The sequence below is a fragment of the Vulpes vulpes genome, chromosome 2 (genome assembly GCF_048418805.1).
Source record: "Vulpes vulpes isolate BD-2025 chromosome 2, VulVul3, whole genome shotgun sequence".
Classification (NCBI taxonomy): Eukaryota; Metazoa; Chordata; class Mammalia; order Carnivora; family Canidae; genus Vulpes; species Vulpes vulpes.
The window spans coordinates 80,988,998-81,004,059 of NC_132781.1; the positions used below are offsets into that span (position 1 = coordinate 80,988,998).

At 41.1% G+C, this 15,062-nt stretch overlaps 1 protein-coding gene across 1 annotated transcript; it reads left to right on the forward strand.

Moving 5' to 3' along the window:
• The first annotated feature begins 629 nt into the window (after positions 1-629).
• COMMD8 (COMM domain containing 8) lies at positions 630-14,822 on the forward strand. The gene is made up of 5 exons (XM_072749078.1): positions 630-769; positions 5,512-5,667; positions 9,575-9,727; positions 12,357-12,512; positions 13,895-14,822. The coding sequence occupies exons 1-5, from the start codon at positions 704-706 to the stop codon at positions 13,913-13,915; spliced, it is 552 nt and encodes a 183-aa protein (XP_072605179.1). The 5' UTR covers positions 630-703; the 3' UTR covers positions 13,916-14,822.
• Positions 14,823-15,062: the final 240 nt, after the last annotated feature.

Here is a 15,062-nt window from a genome sequence, read left to right on the forward strand (position 1 = left end):
GGACTCGATCCTGGGACCCCGGGGTCACGCCCTGGGCCTAAGGGAGCTGCTCAACCGCTGAGCCCCCCAGGGACCCCCTGCTTTTATTATTAAATGTATTAGACTGACTAGCAAGAACTGCCTTATCCCACCAAATTCTCCACCCTCTGATTAAAATAACAGCGTGAGGAGGAGAGAAGTCAGAGGAGCTGTGTAGTTCTGTGTTGCGAGCTCCTCGGCATCAGCAGTGGCTGGAGGCTCCGACCTCAGACTCGGCCTTGACCTAAGATCCAGGACCACGTGTCTCCGACTTCCAGATAAACAGGGAGCACTTTCCTGGCCTAATCATGCCTCATACCATACTTTGGGCACACGGGTCAAGAAAATATTGTTCGTGGCTTCTCGGAAATTTCCAGTTTAACCGGGGACGGGCATTGCTGTTCCGCTACACCTGACCTCCTCGCTCGGAAAGGGGCTGGAGAGGGGCCTGCGAAGAGCAGCGGGTCTGGACACACCCCCGCACGCCCCGAGACCCTCGCGGAGCCTCCGCAATCAGGGGCAGAGAGGCTCGGGCAGCGAGGGCTGCGCATCTGCGCACGCGCGCGGCGGCTCGGCGTCCGCCCGCCCGGCCCCGCCCCCGCCCCGCCCCCTGATCACGTGGGCGAGCGGCGCTCCGGAGGGCGCGGGGCCGCATCACGTGACTGAGGCTACGCTCGGCCCTGGGATGGAGCCGGAAGAGGGGACGCCCTTGTGGCGGCTGCAGAAGCTTCCAGGCGAGCTGGGCCCGCAGGTGAGGGCGGCGCGGGCGGGGCCCGGGGCAGGGACGCGGTGTCGGGCGTCCGGCCGCCGGGCTCCCCCTGGAGAGCGGGGCCGCTGAGGCTCCGGGCGCCGCGGCTTGGGGCTCCCCCCCCGGGCTGCTCCCTCCCGGAGCTGACCCGCGGCCGGCGGCGCTCGCTGCCCGGGGGGCCCGAGACCCGCGGACCTCCCGCAGCGCAGGCCGGCGCTCGGCCTCCCGTCTCATTCATTCCGGGCGCTGCCTGGGCCCGGCGCGGCGAGGAGCTGGGGACGCGGAGCTGCGTACCCTGCCCCCGAGGGGGCGGCGGGAAAGCCCCACAGCGGTGAGCCGCACCGGTAGTGGCCGCGTGGGCGTGGGCGTGGGCGCCCGGGGCCCGAGCCAGAGCCCGGCTGCGGGGCCCTGCAGAAAGCAGCCTGGGTCGCGTTCGTCCCGCCGGCTTCCCGCTGCAGCCAGCCTCGTGCTGCTGAGCGCGCAGGTGATGCAGGGTACCCCGGGCAGTGAGCCCCGCCTGTGTCCTGGGCCGACAGACACCCACCTGGATTCTTTTTTTTTTTTTTTTTTTTTAAGATTTTATTTATTTACTCATGATAGACACACAGAGAGAGGCAGGCTCGCTGCGGGGAGCCCGACGTGGGACTCGATTCCGACACCCCGGATCACGCCCTGAGCCGAGGGCAGACGCTCAACCCCTGAGCCACCCGGGTGTCCCGGCCCCCAAGCTGAATTAACCCGTATACTGAGCTCCTGGGACAGGTAGCGCCCCAGAGTTGAGGGGGCAGACGGAGGCTTTGCAGGAAAGGAACAGCTGGACTTCCAGGTTGGGTTCTTTTTTTTTTTTTTTTTTTTTTTTATTTATGATAGTCACACAGGGAGAGAGAGAGAGAGGCAGAGACACAGGCAGAGGGAGAAGCAGGCTCCATGCACCGGGAGCCCGACGTGGGACTTGATCCCGGGTCTCCAGGATCACGCCCTGGGCCAAAGGCGGGCGCCAAACCGCTGCGCCACCCAGGGATCCCCCCAGGTTGGGTTCTGAGGGGTGCGTAGGAGCCAAACAGGCCAGGAGGGACGGAGTACTTTAGGCAGAGGGACAGCAGCCCTGGGCCTAGAGGAAGGAAACCAGCCCCCACAGGCTTGAGGACCTGCCGTTTAATTGGTCTTAATTGGTAGAGGCTGAAATTCAGAGTGAGCTGAGCGGAGAGACTAGAGGGGTGAATAGGAAGCCAGTGGCCCAGGTCTTCATGCACCTTGTGTGTCCACCCTCAGCACCGGAGGCGCCTTTGAGTTTGAAAGATGACACGTCTGGCAACCCGGGTGGCTCAGCAGTTGAGCACCTGCCTTCAGCCCAAGGCCTGATCCTGGAGACTCAGGGTCGAGTCCCACGTCGGGCTCCCTGCATGGAGCCTGCTTCTCCCTCTGCCTGTGTCTCTGCCTCTCTCTGTGTGTCTCATGAATAAATAAATAAAATCTTAAAAAAAAAAAAAAAAGATGATGCGTGGAGGCAGTAATTGCATCATGTAGAGGATCTTGACTGTGACCTGTGGAAGGAAGAGAAGACCCAGGGATTGCGGTCAGAGGAAAAGCTGAGAGGTGGGTTCTTCCTCCTTGAAAGGAAGGAAAGACCTGCAGGAACTTTGCCTTGCCCTACAGGAAAGCAGCCAGTGCAAACTCGAGCCTCAGCACCAGCTCCGGGAGCCTGGTTCTAGCATGTTGGGTTGCAACTGCCACGTAACTAGGTTTGCTGCTGCTCCTCTGTGCCGCAGCAGTTGGGGTCTCCACGCAGGTCTCCGCACAGCTGCTTGCCCGGTTGGCTCACCTCTGGTCTGGCTCGTTCTCAGCTCCCTGTGGGGTAGATACTCTGCTTTATAGCCCTAGCTCCTGAGAGTTGTGTCTGGCTCCAGCTGGGTTCTCTATCAGGGTTCACTGAGGGCAGGAATTAGTATGGCCTAATGGTGGGGGCAGTCACCTCGGTGCACAGCTTAAGTGGGCATCTTCAGTGTCTGTGGTAGGCACCTCTGCGTAAGCCCCATTATGTTCCATTCAGGATGGGTGAAGTGGGAGTGGGGGCTTAGCCTGCATCACGGGATGGGGGGCATATGGTAGGCAGCTTCTATAAGCCCCACGTTTAGGTCTTGTTTTTCCTCTATCCCATTTACCATGGGAGAGCTTGGGGGAGATAGAAGGGAATAAGCGTGATTCTCATCAGGATCAGGAAGAACCATCGTAGCTCTTCTGTGGGGTTTTGTGAGCGCGGAAACGGAGAGGTCAGCAGAGTTGGAGTATGTGCCCGACGTGGTCAGTCTAGTGAGGGGCAGAGGAGGAGCGTGCGTTCACATCTGCTGACTGCAGCCTTTGTATTAGCTTTCTGCCCCGTCTTCCTTCTGCCCACTTCTCCCGTCAGGCCCACGACCTTTCCAGCCGTGGAGGTGGATGACGCCGACCTCTGCATCCAGCCAGAAATCTTTCCCTGAGTGTCAGGCTTCTGCTGAGACACACCCCAGGTATCCAAACCAGTGTGTCCTTGGCTGACCTCCTTGCTTTCCCTCCCGGAGCTACTCTTCCTGTGGTTGTAGCCTCAGCGTCGGTTGGGGGGCACCACCATTTGCCAGCCACTCAGCCTAAACCTCTGGGTGTCGTCCTCGGTTCCTTCTCTTTTACCTCGTGGCCTCCGTTCTGAGTGTCCTCAATACTCAGGCCCCTCTTGATTTCTTCCTGCTAAACTGAAGGCAGGGGGCCTTTGGTCTCACCACCTCTCTTTTTCTTTTCTTCTATCTCCCAGCTTGTTGGCAAATTTATGGAAAGATAATGCAAATATGTGAATAGGTTGCTTCCCTGTGGGAACAAAGAGCCTGGACGCTGTAAATAGGGCCCTTTAGGACTTGGCCTCCACTCCCCTCTCCCGCCTTGTGTCTTGTCTTTTTCTCAAATTGAACATGAGTTTTACGCTTCCATTCTGTGCATACGCTGTTGCTTGTGACTAGAAATGCTCTCTCTTCTATTTGTTTTTTTTTTTTTTCTCTTTTCTATTTGAATGGCCTTCCACTCATCCTTTTAAAGCAGACCTTTCTGTGCTTCCTCTCTGTTCTCCTTTGTACCTTCTATAAGCATGTGGTGCCTGGTACTCATTGGGCCCTTAAGTGGTAGTTATGGTTATTTTTGCTTTGTAGTTCTATTAACTTAACAATTGGAATAAAGTGCTCATTATGTATCTGTATGTATGAATGCAAACATTTATGAATGAATGAATAAAAACATTTATATTCCAGAAGATAGCACTTTTATTTTTTGAGTTCTGGGTTTTGCTTTAGCAGTTTGAGATAACATGAGGTACATATAGAGAACTCAAACTTTAGCAGTTTGAGATAACATGAGGTACATATAGAGAACTTTGAATGAATTTTAAATTGAGAATGTTCATTGATTATGCTAAATAAGAAATCTGTTCATATAATGCATCAGCCATCATTTTGAAGTGGGGTTACCAGTTGCTCATTTCTATTTTGGTATATTTGGTGTTATATAAAGTTAATAAAGTTATTGCTTAAAATGGAGTAGAATATGGTCCGGGGGGGGGGAGGGGAAGATTTGGAAGACTTGTTGCTTAAATGCATTTCCAAATTATTTGGGTTCAGATACTCTTTTTACAAGACAGAAATATCCCCTGGGAAAGAAAGCCATATTAATCGTTTATCCCAAATAGTGCTGGCATAGTAGGCGCTCAGTTAATGTACGTTAAAGACTTGAAACAGTATCGACAGTAGTAGTGGTGGTAATAGTGATAATGATAATAATAATTAGAAGAATTATAACAATGGCTAGCAACATTTAAGTTTTTGTTTTTTTTAAGATTTTATTTATTTATGACAGAGAGAGACGAGAGGCAGAGACCCAGGAAGAGGGAGAAGCAGGCTCCATGCTGGAAGCCCGATGTGGGACTCGATCCCGATTCCTGGGCTGAAGGTGGCACTAAACCGCTGAGCCACCAGGGCTGCCCTGTTTAAGTGTTTTATCCGTGCCAGGAATGTGCTGAGGGATTTGCATATACTCATTTAATCCTTGCAGCAACATTATGGGGACAGATGATACCCTCATTTTACACATGAGGATCCAGGCCCAGGACATTTTAATAACTTAGTTAAGTAGCGGGACTAGGATTTAAACTAGACAGTTTTATTCCAAAAGTCAGTGTTAATCATGATGTTCAGTTATATATGTGTTAGTATTTCCATTGCTGATACTAAGGTAGGGTAGAGATAAAGGAATGTAGAAAAGGAAAAGAAAGATACTGACAGTTTTCTTGGAGTGGACCAAAAGAAGTGAATATGAATGCTATGAAAATGGAGGTAAAGGAAAATGATGTCTGTGGATCTACAGTAATAAAACTTTAGTCTAAAAGTCATACTTTTTTAAGATTATTGGAATAAATACAGTAAGTAATACCAAGGTGAAGCTTTTATTCTCGCCGTCTTCCTTTCAGGAATATTGGGGAAACAACAGTGTATCTGTGAGATTATTTTAGCTTCCGAAGGTGGACAAAATTATAGAAGGTTTGGGATTTTTATTGGAGTTTTAATTTTTAATTAATGAGAATAATGTTAAAAATGAAACTCTAGTTACATTTCAACCTCAGCTGCTTTTGCAGATAACATGATCTTCTCCTAATAATATTTGTTTCCTATAGGGAAGATTAATTTTTTTACAAGTTTACTTATAATTCATTTATTTCCTTTTCTCTCCAGCTTCTTCACAAAATAATTGATGGCATTTGTGGCCGGGCTTACCCTCTCCACCAGGATTATCACAGTGTTTGGGATTCAACAGAATGGAAGAATGTTCTAGAAGATATTACCAAATTTTTCAAAGCTGTAGTTGGTAAAAATTTATCTGATGAAGAGGTAACTTCACTCCAAATTTCTATACTTTATAATAAGTAGTAAATCATTTTCAAGTTTTTCCTAAGTTGGTCTTTAGGGTACTATATCACACAAGAGCCATTATCAGGAAGTATACATATACTTTTTTTTCTTTTTTTTTTTTTAAAGATTTTATTCAGGGATCCCTGGGTGGCTCAGTGGTTTAGCACCTGCCTTTGGCCCAGGGCGCGATCCCGGAGTCCCAGGATCGAGTCCTGCGTTGGGCTCCTGGCATGGAGCCTGCTTCTCCGTCTGCCTGTGCCTCTGCTTCTCTCTCCTCTCTCTATGACTATCATGAATAAATAATTTTAAAAAATTTGATCCATATATAAAATAAATAAATAAAATATTTTATTCATTTATTTGAGAGAACACAAGGGAGTAGTAGCTGGGGGGCTGGGTGTGCAGAGGGAGAGGGAGAAGTAGACTCCTGCTGAGCAGGGAGCCTGGTGTGGCTGGATCCCAGGACCCTGGGATCATGACCTGAGCTTCCTAGGTACCCCCAGTAAGTATATGTTATATTAAAACAAAAACCACATAATTTTGAGTAGGTAAATCTGATTGTGGAAGTTCTTGTTTTTTATGGTTTTGGTTGATGTTTTTAAAATTGTGACACATTTAAATCATGTAGAAGAAAACTAAAAGTTACATAACAAACACATTTCCATTATCACAGTTAAACAGTTGTTAACATCTTTATGCATTACAAGGTTTGTGTGCTTATTTTAGAAACAAGGCATTATAGATACATCTAAACCCTACCTGGGCATGCCACCCTTCCCCAAGAGATCACCACTTGTAAAGTTGGTATACATGTTTTGTATTCTATATTGTGTGAACATTTGCATTTTAAGCAATACATACAACTATTTGAGCTGTTTAAACGTATAACTTGTAAATAATAACCTATGTACCCATTTGTAATTTTCTTATGGAATGTTGTGTTTCAGACTTGTCAGGTGTTGGTAAGTGTAAATCTGGTTCATGTATTTTAGCCTCTTGTAGTATTTGTTGATAAGAATTAGGACTTATTTTTCTGTCTCCGCTTCTGATGAACTACTAGATCACTGTCTCTTTAGTTGTTATGTATAGTACTTCTACAGACATTTTGTGTGTGTCTCCTTGTATGCACATTGGCTAGCTTTTCTCCGATAGACATTTTGAAGTGAAATTATATGGTCATGGTGTATCCTTCCATTGAATTGCTTTTATAGCTTAGTTAAAAATTATTTTGGCATGTTTGTTTAGGTTTCTCCCTTTTAAAAAAATGTAGTTTTAAGTATGTTCATTTTGATTTGGATCATTTTCGATGGGAGTTTTTTGTTAGATACATCATGTATTTTAAATATCTTCTCCCATTATGGGGCTTGCCTTTTCACTCTTAATGGTGTCTTTTTGTGAACAGAAGTTCTGAATTTTGATCAAATCAAGCTTTGTATATATTTCTTTTGATGGTTAGTGCTAGCAAGGTCCTGTTTAAGAAATATTTGTGCCAAAGTCATGAAAATGTATTTGTTAGTTTTCTTGTAGAAGCTCTCACATTTATGTTACTGATGCATTTTTAATTAATATTTGTGTGTGGAGTAAGAACTGAGTTCACATTTTTTCACATCAGTAGCCACTTGACCCAGTACTATTTATTGAAATGACTATCCTTGCTCCCATAGAATTTTTGTGCAGCCTTTGTTGTAAATCAGGTAACTGTATATGTTTAGGTCTGTATCTAGACTCTTTATCTGCTCCATTAGTTTATTTGTCTCTATTTCACAGTATTACACTGTCTTAATTACTGTAGAATTAAAGCTGTCCGGTATTAGAAGACCTGCAACGCCCTGCTTCTCCAAGATTGCTTTGGTTATTATGAATCCTCTGTATTTTCATGTACAATTTTGAAATCAGCTTGTCAATTTCAATGAAAAACACTGCTGGACTGCTGTATCAAAATACTATGAACTAGATAGCTTAAACAATAAGAACTTATTTCTCACAATACAAGATAAAGCTGCTGGCTGATTTGATTCCCTGCAGAGGGCCCTTTTTCTGGCTGCAGACCACCTTCTTGTGTCTCTTACACTGGTGAGGGGAGAGGGCAGCATGCTCTCTTGAGTCTTGTTTTATAAGGTCACTAATCCTATCACTGAGATTCCCCACCCTTTGGCCTATTAAACCTAATAACCTTTCTGAGGCCCCATCTTTAAATATCACAGTGAAGGATAGGATTTCAACATAGGAATTTTGGGGTGACACATTTAAGTTACATAGCATGGGGATTGCACTGAATCTCTAGATCGTTTTGGAAAGAATTTACGGGCTTAATATTCTCCCAATCCATGAACACAGTATAGCATTCCATTTATTTGGATTACTTCAATTTCTCTAATATTTTGTAGTTTTCAGTTATAGAGGTCTTGTTAGATTTATTTCTAAGTAATATTTTTGATGTTTTTAAATTTTGTTCTCCAATTGTTGGCTGCTAGAATGTAGAAACAACATACATTTTTATATCTTTATACCATGTTTTACAATCTTTAAAAAAATTATTAACAGCTTACAAAACTTTTTTTTTTTTTTTATTTTTTGGTATACAGTCATTTCCTTCTTAAATTTTAATACCTTTTTTTTCCCCCTTAGCTTATTGCACTAACACCTTTGAGACAGTGTTGAAAAACATAGCGGTATCTTATTCCTGACCTTAGGAAGAATGTATTCACTATTTTATCATTTATTGTGTTAGCTGTATGATTTTCTAGATACTGAGTATCTAGAAAACCTATAGGATAACCTCTTACTGTTGAATTTTATTTAAAGGCTTTTCCCCTAAGTTTGATGTTTTTTTCCTCCTTTATTTGTTGATGTGGTGTCTTTCATTGGATTTTTAAATGGTAAACTAAACTTGCATTACCAAAATAAATGCCACTTGGTCATAATATCTCTTAATTTGGTTTGCCAGTATTTTATTTAGGAGTTTTGCATCTGTTTTTGCGTAGTATTGGCTCATAGTTTTTCTTTTCTGTAATGTACTTCTCAGGATGTCAAATTTTATTCTGGTCTAATAAAATGAATTAGGAAGTATTTTTTCTCTTATTCTCTGGAAAAGTTTACACAAGATTAATTTTATACCTTTCTTAGTACTGTGTTATTATGTTGTATAATTTTCAGATATTTGTAACTTCTTAAATCAGTTTTCACTTAATTATACCATGGTAAAAAATATAGTTTGATTGCAGTCCTTTGAAATCTATTGTAATTTGCCACATGGCTCATCATATGGTTCATTTTGGTGAACCATATATTTTTGAAAATAATATGTATTCATGTAGTTGGTTGAATGTAATGTTTGTGTCAGCTAGGCTAAAGGAAGATAGTGTTTTCAGTTTTTAACTTTTACTGATTTTTTTTTTTTTTTTTTTGGTTTTGTTAGTCACTGGGAGATGTGTTAACATTCTAATTATAAAGGTAGATTTATCCATTTCTCCTTTTGATTCTGCCAAGTTGTGCTACTTTATATATTTTGAAACTATGCTATTAGGTGCACACAAATTTATGGTGGTTCTTCCTGTTGAATGGCCCTTGGGCCCTTCTTTATTTCTCATAATACTTCTTGCCCCGAAGACAACATTGTCTGATTTTAGAATAACTATACCAGCTTTTGTGGTCTTTGCTTCCATGCTACTTGATCCATCAGCTCTTTTAATTTGTTTTGCAAAAATGTGTTGAAATCTCTTGTTTGTTATGCATTCTCATCTTATTCTTTTCATAGATACAGAAATATTTTTTTTCCTTTTATTGTCATTTTAAAGAGTTTGTGAAGGGGGAGTGGAACTCTGTGTTCACATTTTAAACAGAAAGACCCTTTCACTTATTTTCTGTTTACTTTTATTTTTAATAGATATCTCAGCAGTTGAATCAGTTGAATTCATTTCATCAACAAGCTATCATGAAATGCTTGAAAAGTAGGAAAGATGAAATCAAGCAGGCTCTGTTAAAAGAAATAGTTGATATTTCTTCTGCACAACTACAAGATTTTGATTGGCAGTTAAAGGTGAGAATCTATGGGCATGTATGTTTTGTATCTCATTTTCTGAATAGAAAGAAATGTTTATTTTTCATAATATACATCTAAAACTTCTGTTATTTAAAGAATACATTGTCAAAAAATTGCATTTTTACATTAATTTAGTACTGTACAAACATCCAAATAATATGTAAGGACATTACGTTGATAATAAATTTCGTTAACTAGAGCTGTAAATCATTAAACATTTTAAGTAGCAGAGTAGTATGTATTCAACATGTATTTTTGGCTAGAACTTTCTAGACTTTACATACTCTTCTGAGATTGGTAAATGCGGTTCTGCCTCCAGGGGGAGAAATCTGTAATGTGCTATTAAAAGAGCACTTAAAATTAATATTTTGAAAAAAGACTCGTGATTAGTAGGGTTCATAAAGAACAATTTCAGACCAACTCTCCATGCTGTATAGGGTTCATAGACCTAGATGGGGAGGTTGTATTGAAACACATTGTGTTCCTTCATTTCAGCATAATAACTAGATAAAGTGCCTCATATTGTCTGTGCATAAAGTGGAGAAAACTGTGGAAAAATCACGTAGCTATTTGAGTCATAGCTGGATAAATAACCAAAACCGGATGAATTTGTTTTAGCCAGGAAGGAGGTCTCTGTGATTCTGGTTTTGGCCCATACTTCAACATTTTTAGGAACATTATGCTCACCAAATCTGAGATCTGTTAAATATTATTAATACGATAAATCAAAGTTTAAGATGATTTTACAGCAAATTACAGCGATGGACCAAATGAAGCAGAATAAACTGAGCAGAGATAACCTAGGTAGAGGATTTTTATTTACATAAAACCAACTTAATATAAAAGATATGAGAGATATGCCAAAAGTAATTTATATGAGAAATACTTAGCTTTGATTAGCTACATGTGGCCTGAGTCAACAGTATGATGATTCAGTCTTATGTTTTGTTGTTAGAGATGCAGTGTTTCAAGCAATGGGTAGTTCTAATTCGGTTTTCATTCATTAAATCTTTTTAGTTAATTTAGTAATAATTTTAGTTCTGGCCGCCAGATGTAAGAGATACTTAAACAAATTGGAGCCAAACCAAAAAAGAATGAAAGAAACTTAAAATCATGGTACATGCAGGTTTTTTGAAACACTTGAGACCATGTATCCAGAAAAGAAAAACTTAAGTGGAAAAATATCTTGAAAGGACTAAAAATCATCTGTGTGGATGAGGGAATTGATACATGCTCTGTGGCTTCAGAGGCTAGGACAAAGGCTAAGGTCTCGGGTGTGTTTGTAGTGAGATGAGTTCAACCTAAAGAGAACTTTTTTTTTTTTTTTAACCTCAATCAGTATCTGAAGATTATTTAACCTCTTTTTGAGGTAGCGTGTTCATCATTGGTGGTCCTCAACCATAGACTGAGAAACCACTTGCTGGACACACTAAGGAGGAGAATGATCTGTAGGGTAGACCATCTTCGATACTTCCAAATGTCAGATATTTATGAGTCCTGGTCTTTGAAGACAGAATGGAGGAGATATGTGAGGATTCGATTCTGTAGTGTGTGCACTCCGAGGACGTTGGTTAGGGAAGTAGTTCCTTTCCAGTCATTGTACAAGTAACGAATGGTACAAGTAAATTTTGGCCAGTAGGAGCACTTTGAACATTCAGGTATTGTGGAGTTTTCTAGCTCAGATTCCAGGAGAATTGATCTTCCCATAGCCATCTGCCAGTGAAGCTATGGTGCTTGTTTCAAAAATTATTAGTATCGTAAATATTTGGTTCTTTTGTTTCCTCTAGGATTCTCTTTAGACAGAAAATAGGAAGTGGGATAAATGTGTTGAGTGTTCTTGCTGAATTACAGTTCTGGCTGTAATTGAAGGTGGTATCTTAATAACATGTTATTTTGTTTTTAAGATTTCTAGAACAATTTGTTCATTTAATAAAGAGAGCGAGAGCGAGTGCCAGTGAGAGCATAAGCAGGAGGAAGGGTCAGAAGGAGAGGGAGAAGCAGACTCCCTGCTGAGCAGGGACTCCCCCCCCCTCCCCCATGTGGGGGCTCAACCCTGATGTGGGGCTCGACTGGAGACCTTGAGATCATGACCTGAGCTCAAGGCAGACGCTTAACTGACTGAGCCATGCAAGCTCCCCTTGACATAACGTGTTTATCAGTAACTTAGAGAAGTAGCTCATTGTGAATTAAGCATCTTCATTGCTCAGGCTTTACCAGTGTTTTTAGTTTTATCTTTGTACATGGACTTTCATCCTCTTGGTGTTGTCACACTTCTTTGAGAATTCTCAGTGTCGTGATGCCTTGGACCCATTCAGCATTTCCCTTCCCAGCTGTCACTCTGCTCTGCATTTCTGCTTATACCACAGACTTTGGCCTGGTTGTCCTCTTTTCCTTAGTCGCCTTCCTCTCTATTCATCCTCCTTTCTCTGTCCATTCTTCATATACGTGTTGGTGTAGCATGGATTTCTTCATTTCTTCCGTCTTGTTCTGTACTGACAGCAAGCAGGAGTATTCTTTTTTTTAAATGTAAAATAAAATAAAATGTAAAATGAAAATAAGCTGTGATGCATATTTAATGTCATCTTTTTTGCTACTTATTAATTACCATTTTCCTCATTTTAAACAGCTTGCACTGTCTAGTGACAAGATCGCTACTTTACAAATGCCACTCTTAAACCTTCATCTAGACATAAAAGAAAATGGTGAAGTCAAACCGTATTCTGTTGAAATGAGTAAAGAAGAGCTGCAGAATCTAATAAGTTCCTTGGAAGCAGCTAATAAGGTATTTGTTTTAATTGTGTATTTAAAATGCGTTAAGTTTTGACTGATATCCTTAGAACAATAGAAGAAAAACTCATAATTGTCCTATTTCTTTTGTTCCTGATACTTTATGTCAAGGATATTGTTGTTGCTATGTTCTGCATCTCTAGTTTTAGACATTAAATTAATTATAATTTGTAATTTTAACTACTTAGTTTTGAGCATAATTTATCAAGTACTAATTTTTGATAGAATAATAGTGCTTTACTAAGAGCTAGATTTTTTTATCCCAATGCTCAATGATAAAAATATTTACCTTGATGCTATGAAATTAGTTGAATCTGAAGAGTTTTTATGATTATATGTAGTTATGATTTTAATAAAAGAAGTGTCTTATTTAACTACACAAATAAAATTGCTTTTATAATCCTCTAAGTATGGGAGACAAAATATGACTTGCAGTTATTATGACAAGTCAGGTTGAGATAAAACTAATGAATGACTAAAAATTTTACACATACAAAGGATTGCCTAAATAACAACCGTTCTCAGTATTTATTTAATGAGAAAAATCATATTTAAACAGTAGAAATTGCTGCTGTCAGAAAAAAATAAAAATAACTGTCTCTATATACATGTGTTCCTTGCATGATTGCTCAGCATTTTCTCTAGTGAGCTGGTCTCAGTGATCAGGATCACATATTCTAACCAACTGCTCTTGCCCCTGACTAACCTTCTTGGTCCTGTTTTTGTTTGTTTTGTTTTAAGGACTTTATTTATTAATGAGACAGAGAGAGGGAGGGACACAGGCAGAGGGAAAAGCAGGCTCCCTGTGGGGAGCCCGATGCGGGACTTGATCCCAGGGCCCTGGGATCACACCCTGAGCTGAAGGCAGACGCTCAGCTCCTGTGCCACCCAGGGGTCCCCCCCACCCTTTTTTTTTTTTTTAAAGTACACTCCACGCACTGTGGAACGCAGTGCGAAGCCTAAACTCGTGGCCCTGAGATCAAGACCTGTGACCTGATATAGAGTCTGATGCTTACCCACCTGAGCCACTTGGGTGCCCGGCTCTTTTTGAAACCCTGGTATATTCAGCTTCCCTCTATTTTGAAGTCACTCAATCATTTTAGTGCCATGATGACGGTCCACGTGCCTAGGAGCCACCCTGGTAGCCTGGCTTGCTTTTGAAGGGGCTGTCTGCGGGGGTGTGTGGTAAAGGCAGATACAAATGGAATTGGTTCTCAGCCGTGGATCTAGGCAGGCGCGCACCATCAGTTACTGTGCATTGTACTTGCTTGTTATCCATTGTCCAGTCTTCAGAGATCTCAGAGCATTTTGTTAAGCAGATAAGGGCATCATTCTGGAATAACCTAATTCCTTCTCCCCCCGACTTTGTGTTTTAAGGTGGTCCTGCAGTTGAAATAACTGGAAATGGCAAATACCAATGCTGTCCAAGTCCACTGCTACCCCAGATGCAGCCGAGTGAATACTGTGTGTCCAGAACCCCTGTGCTATACTGACTGTTTTGCTGTGCTGAGGAAGCAACAGTGTTGGGATTGCAGAGATAAAATGTATCGCTTCCCAGAAGAACAGGAAATGACATGGTTGACAGGAAATGCATAAAAAATGATAGATGAAAAATCTATAATAGCAGTTTATATTTTCCTAATGGCTGTTTGGCCTCATTTATTAAATATTTGAGAAATCTTTATAGACAGTTTTATTGAAAGCTAAAAATAGGCTCTAAAGTAATGTAAACGTACAAAGCACAAATATACTTGAATGTTGCTTAAAGAAATATATGAATAGCAAGGATGTGTATTATGGATATATATGATTAATTTGTATTATTTTAAAAAATAACTTTTAAAGAATGTATGAGCTGCATATATAACTCAGGAGATTCCATATCTTTCTTCTATTTCAAAGGAAAGATTATAAAATGTAAAATTTCTTAGAGAAAGAACCTCCTCTTCAGACATGAACAAGAAAAAAATAAATTTGTCTTAACAGTTTTGAGTTTATGAATTCTAGAGGTTAAAATCTTTTACTCGAGTAGAAAAAAATGAAAGTAACGCTGCTACGTCTGCATTTCTGTGTCTGATTGGGAGGGTGTGCTTTGATAAAAAGAATAGATTTCATTGTATAGTGTGTATATATAACTCTTCAGATATCAGCTGAGATTAAATATAGGTCTAGTTTTGTAACAGAATTTTAATATTGAAGTAAATTGTTTTGGGTGTTAACTTCACTGGAAAACAGACCGTTTTTAATTTCAGTTAACTTTAAAAACAAGCATTCTGAACAAATAAAAAATGTCATTTTATTTTTACTTATTGCTTTATTTCAAGAGACTTTCTACTTAATGCAGTGACCCATAATTAGTTGGTACCTGCTATTTGCAAGCTTAATTGCTTATTAGAGCATCAGACTATTTATTTGAGGTGTTCTGAGCAGTTATTACTATTCTCATAGAGACGAAGATAGGCTTAGAGGGCTTAAAAAAAAGTCTGTGTGATCTAGACAGTGCTACTCAAAATGGTGTCTGTAGACCAGTGCCATTCTGAGGTCT

What these genes read in the sequence shown, in the direction of transcription:
- COMMD8 (XM_072749078.1), top strand. Translation starts at nt 704, where the DNA reads ATGGAGCCGGAAGAGGGGACGCCCTTGTGGCGGCTGCAGAAGCTTCCA. An exon ending in CAGGCGAGCTGGGCCCGCAG is followed by an intron (nt 770 to 5,511) that starts GTGAGGGCGGCG and finishes TTTTCTCTCCAG; the next exon opens with CTTCTTCACAAAATAATTGA. An exon ending in ATTTTGATTGGCAGTTAAAG is followed by an intron (nt 9,728 to 12,356) that starts GTGAGAATCTAT and finishes CATTTTAAACAG; the next exon opens with CTTGCACTGTCTAGTGACAA.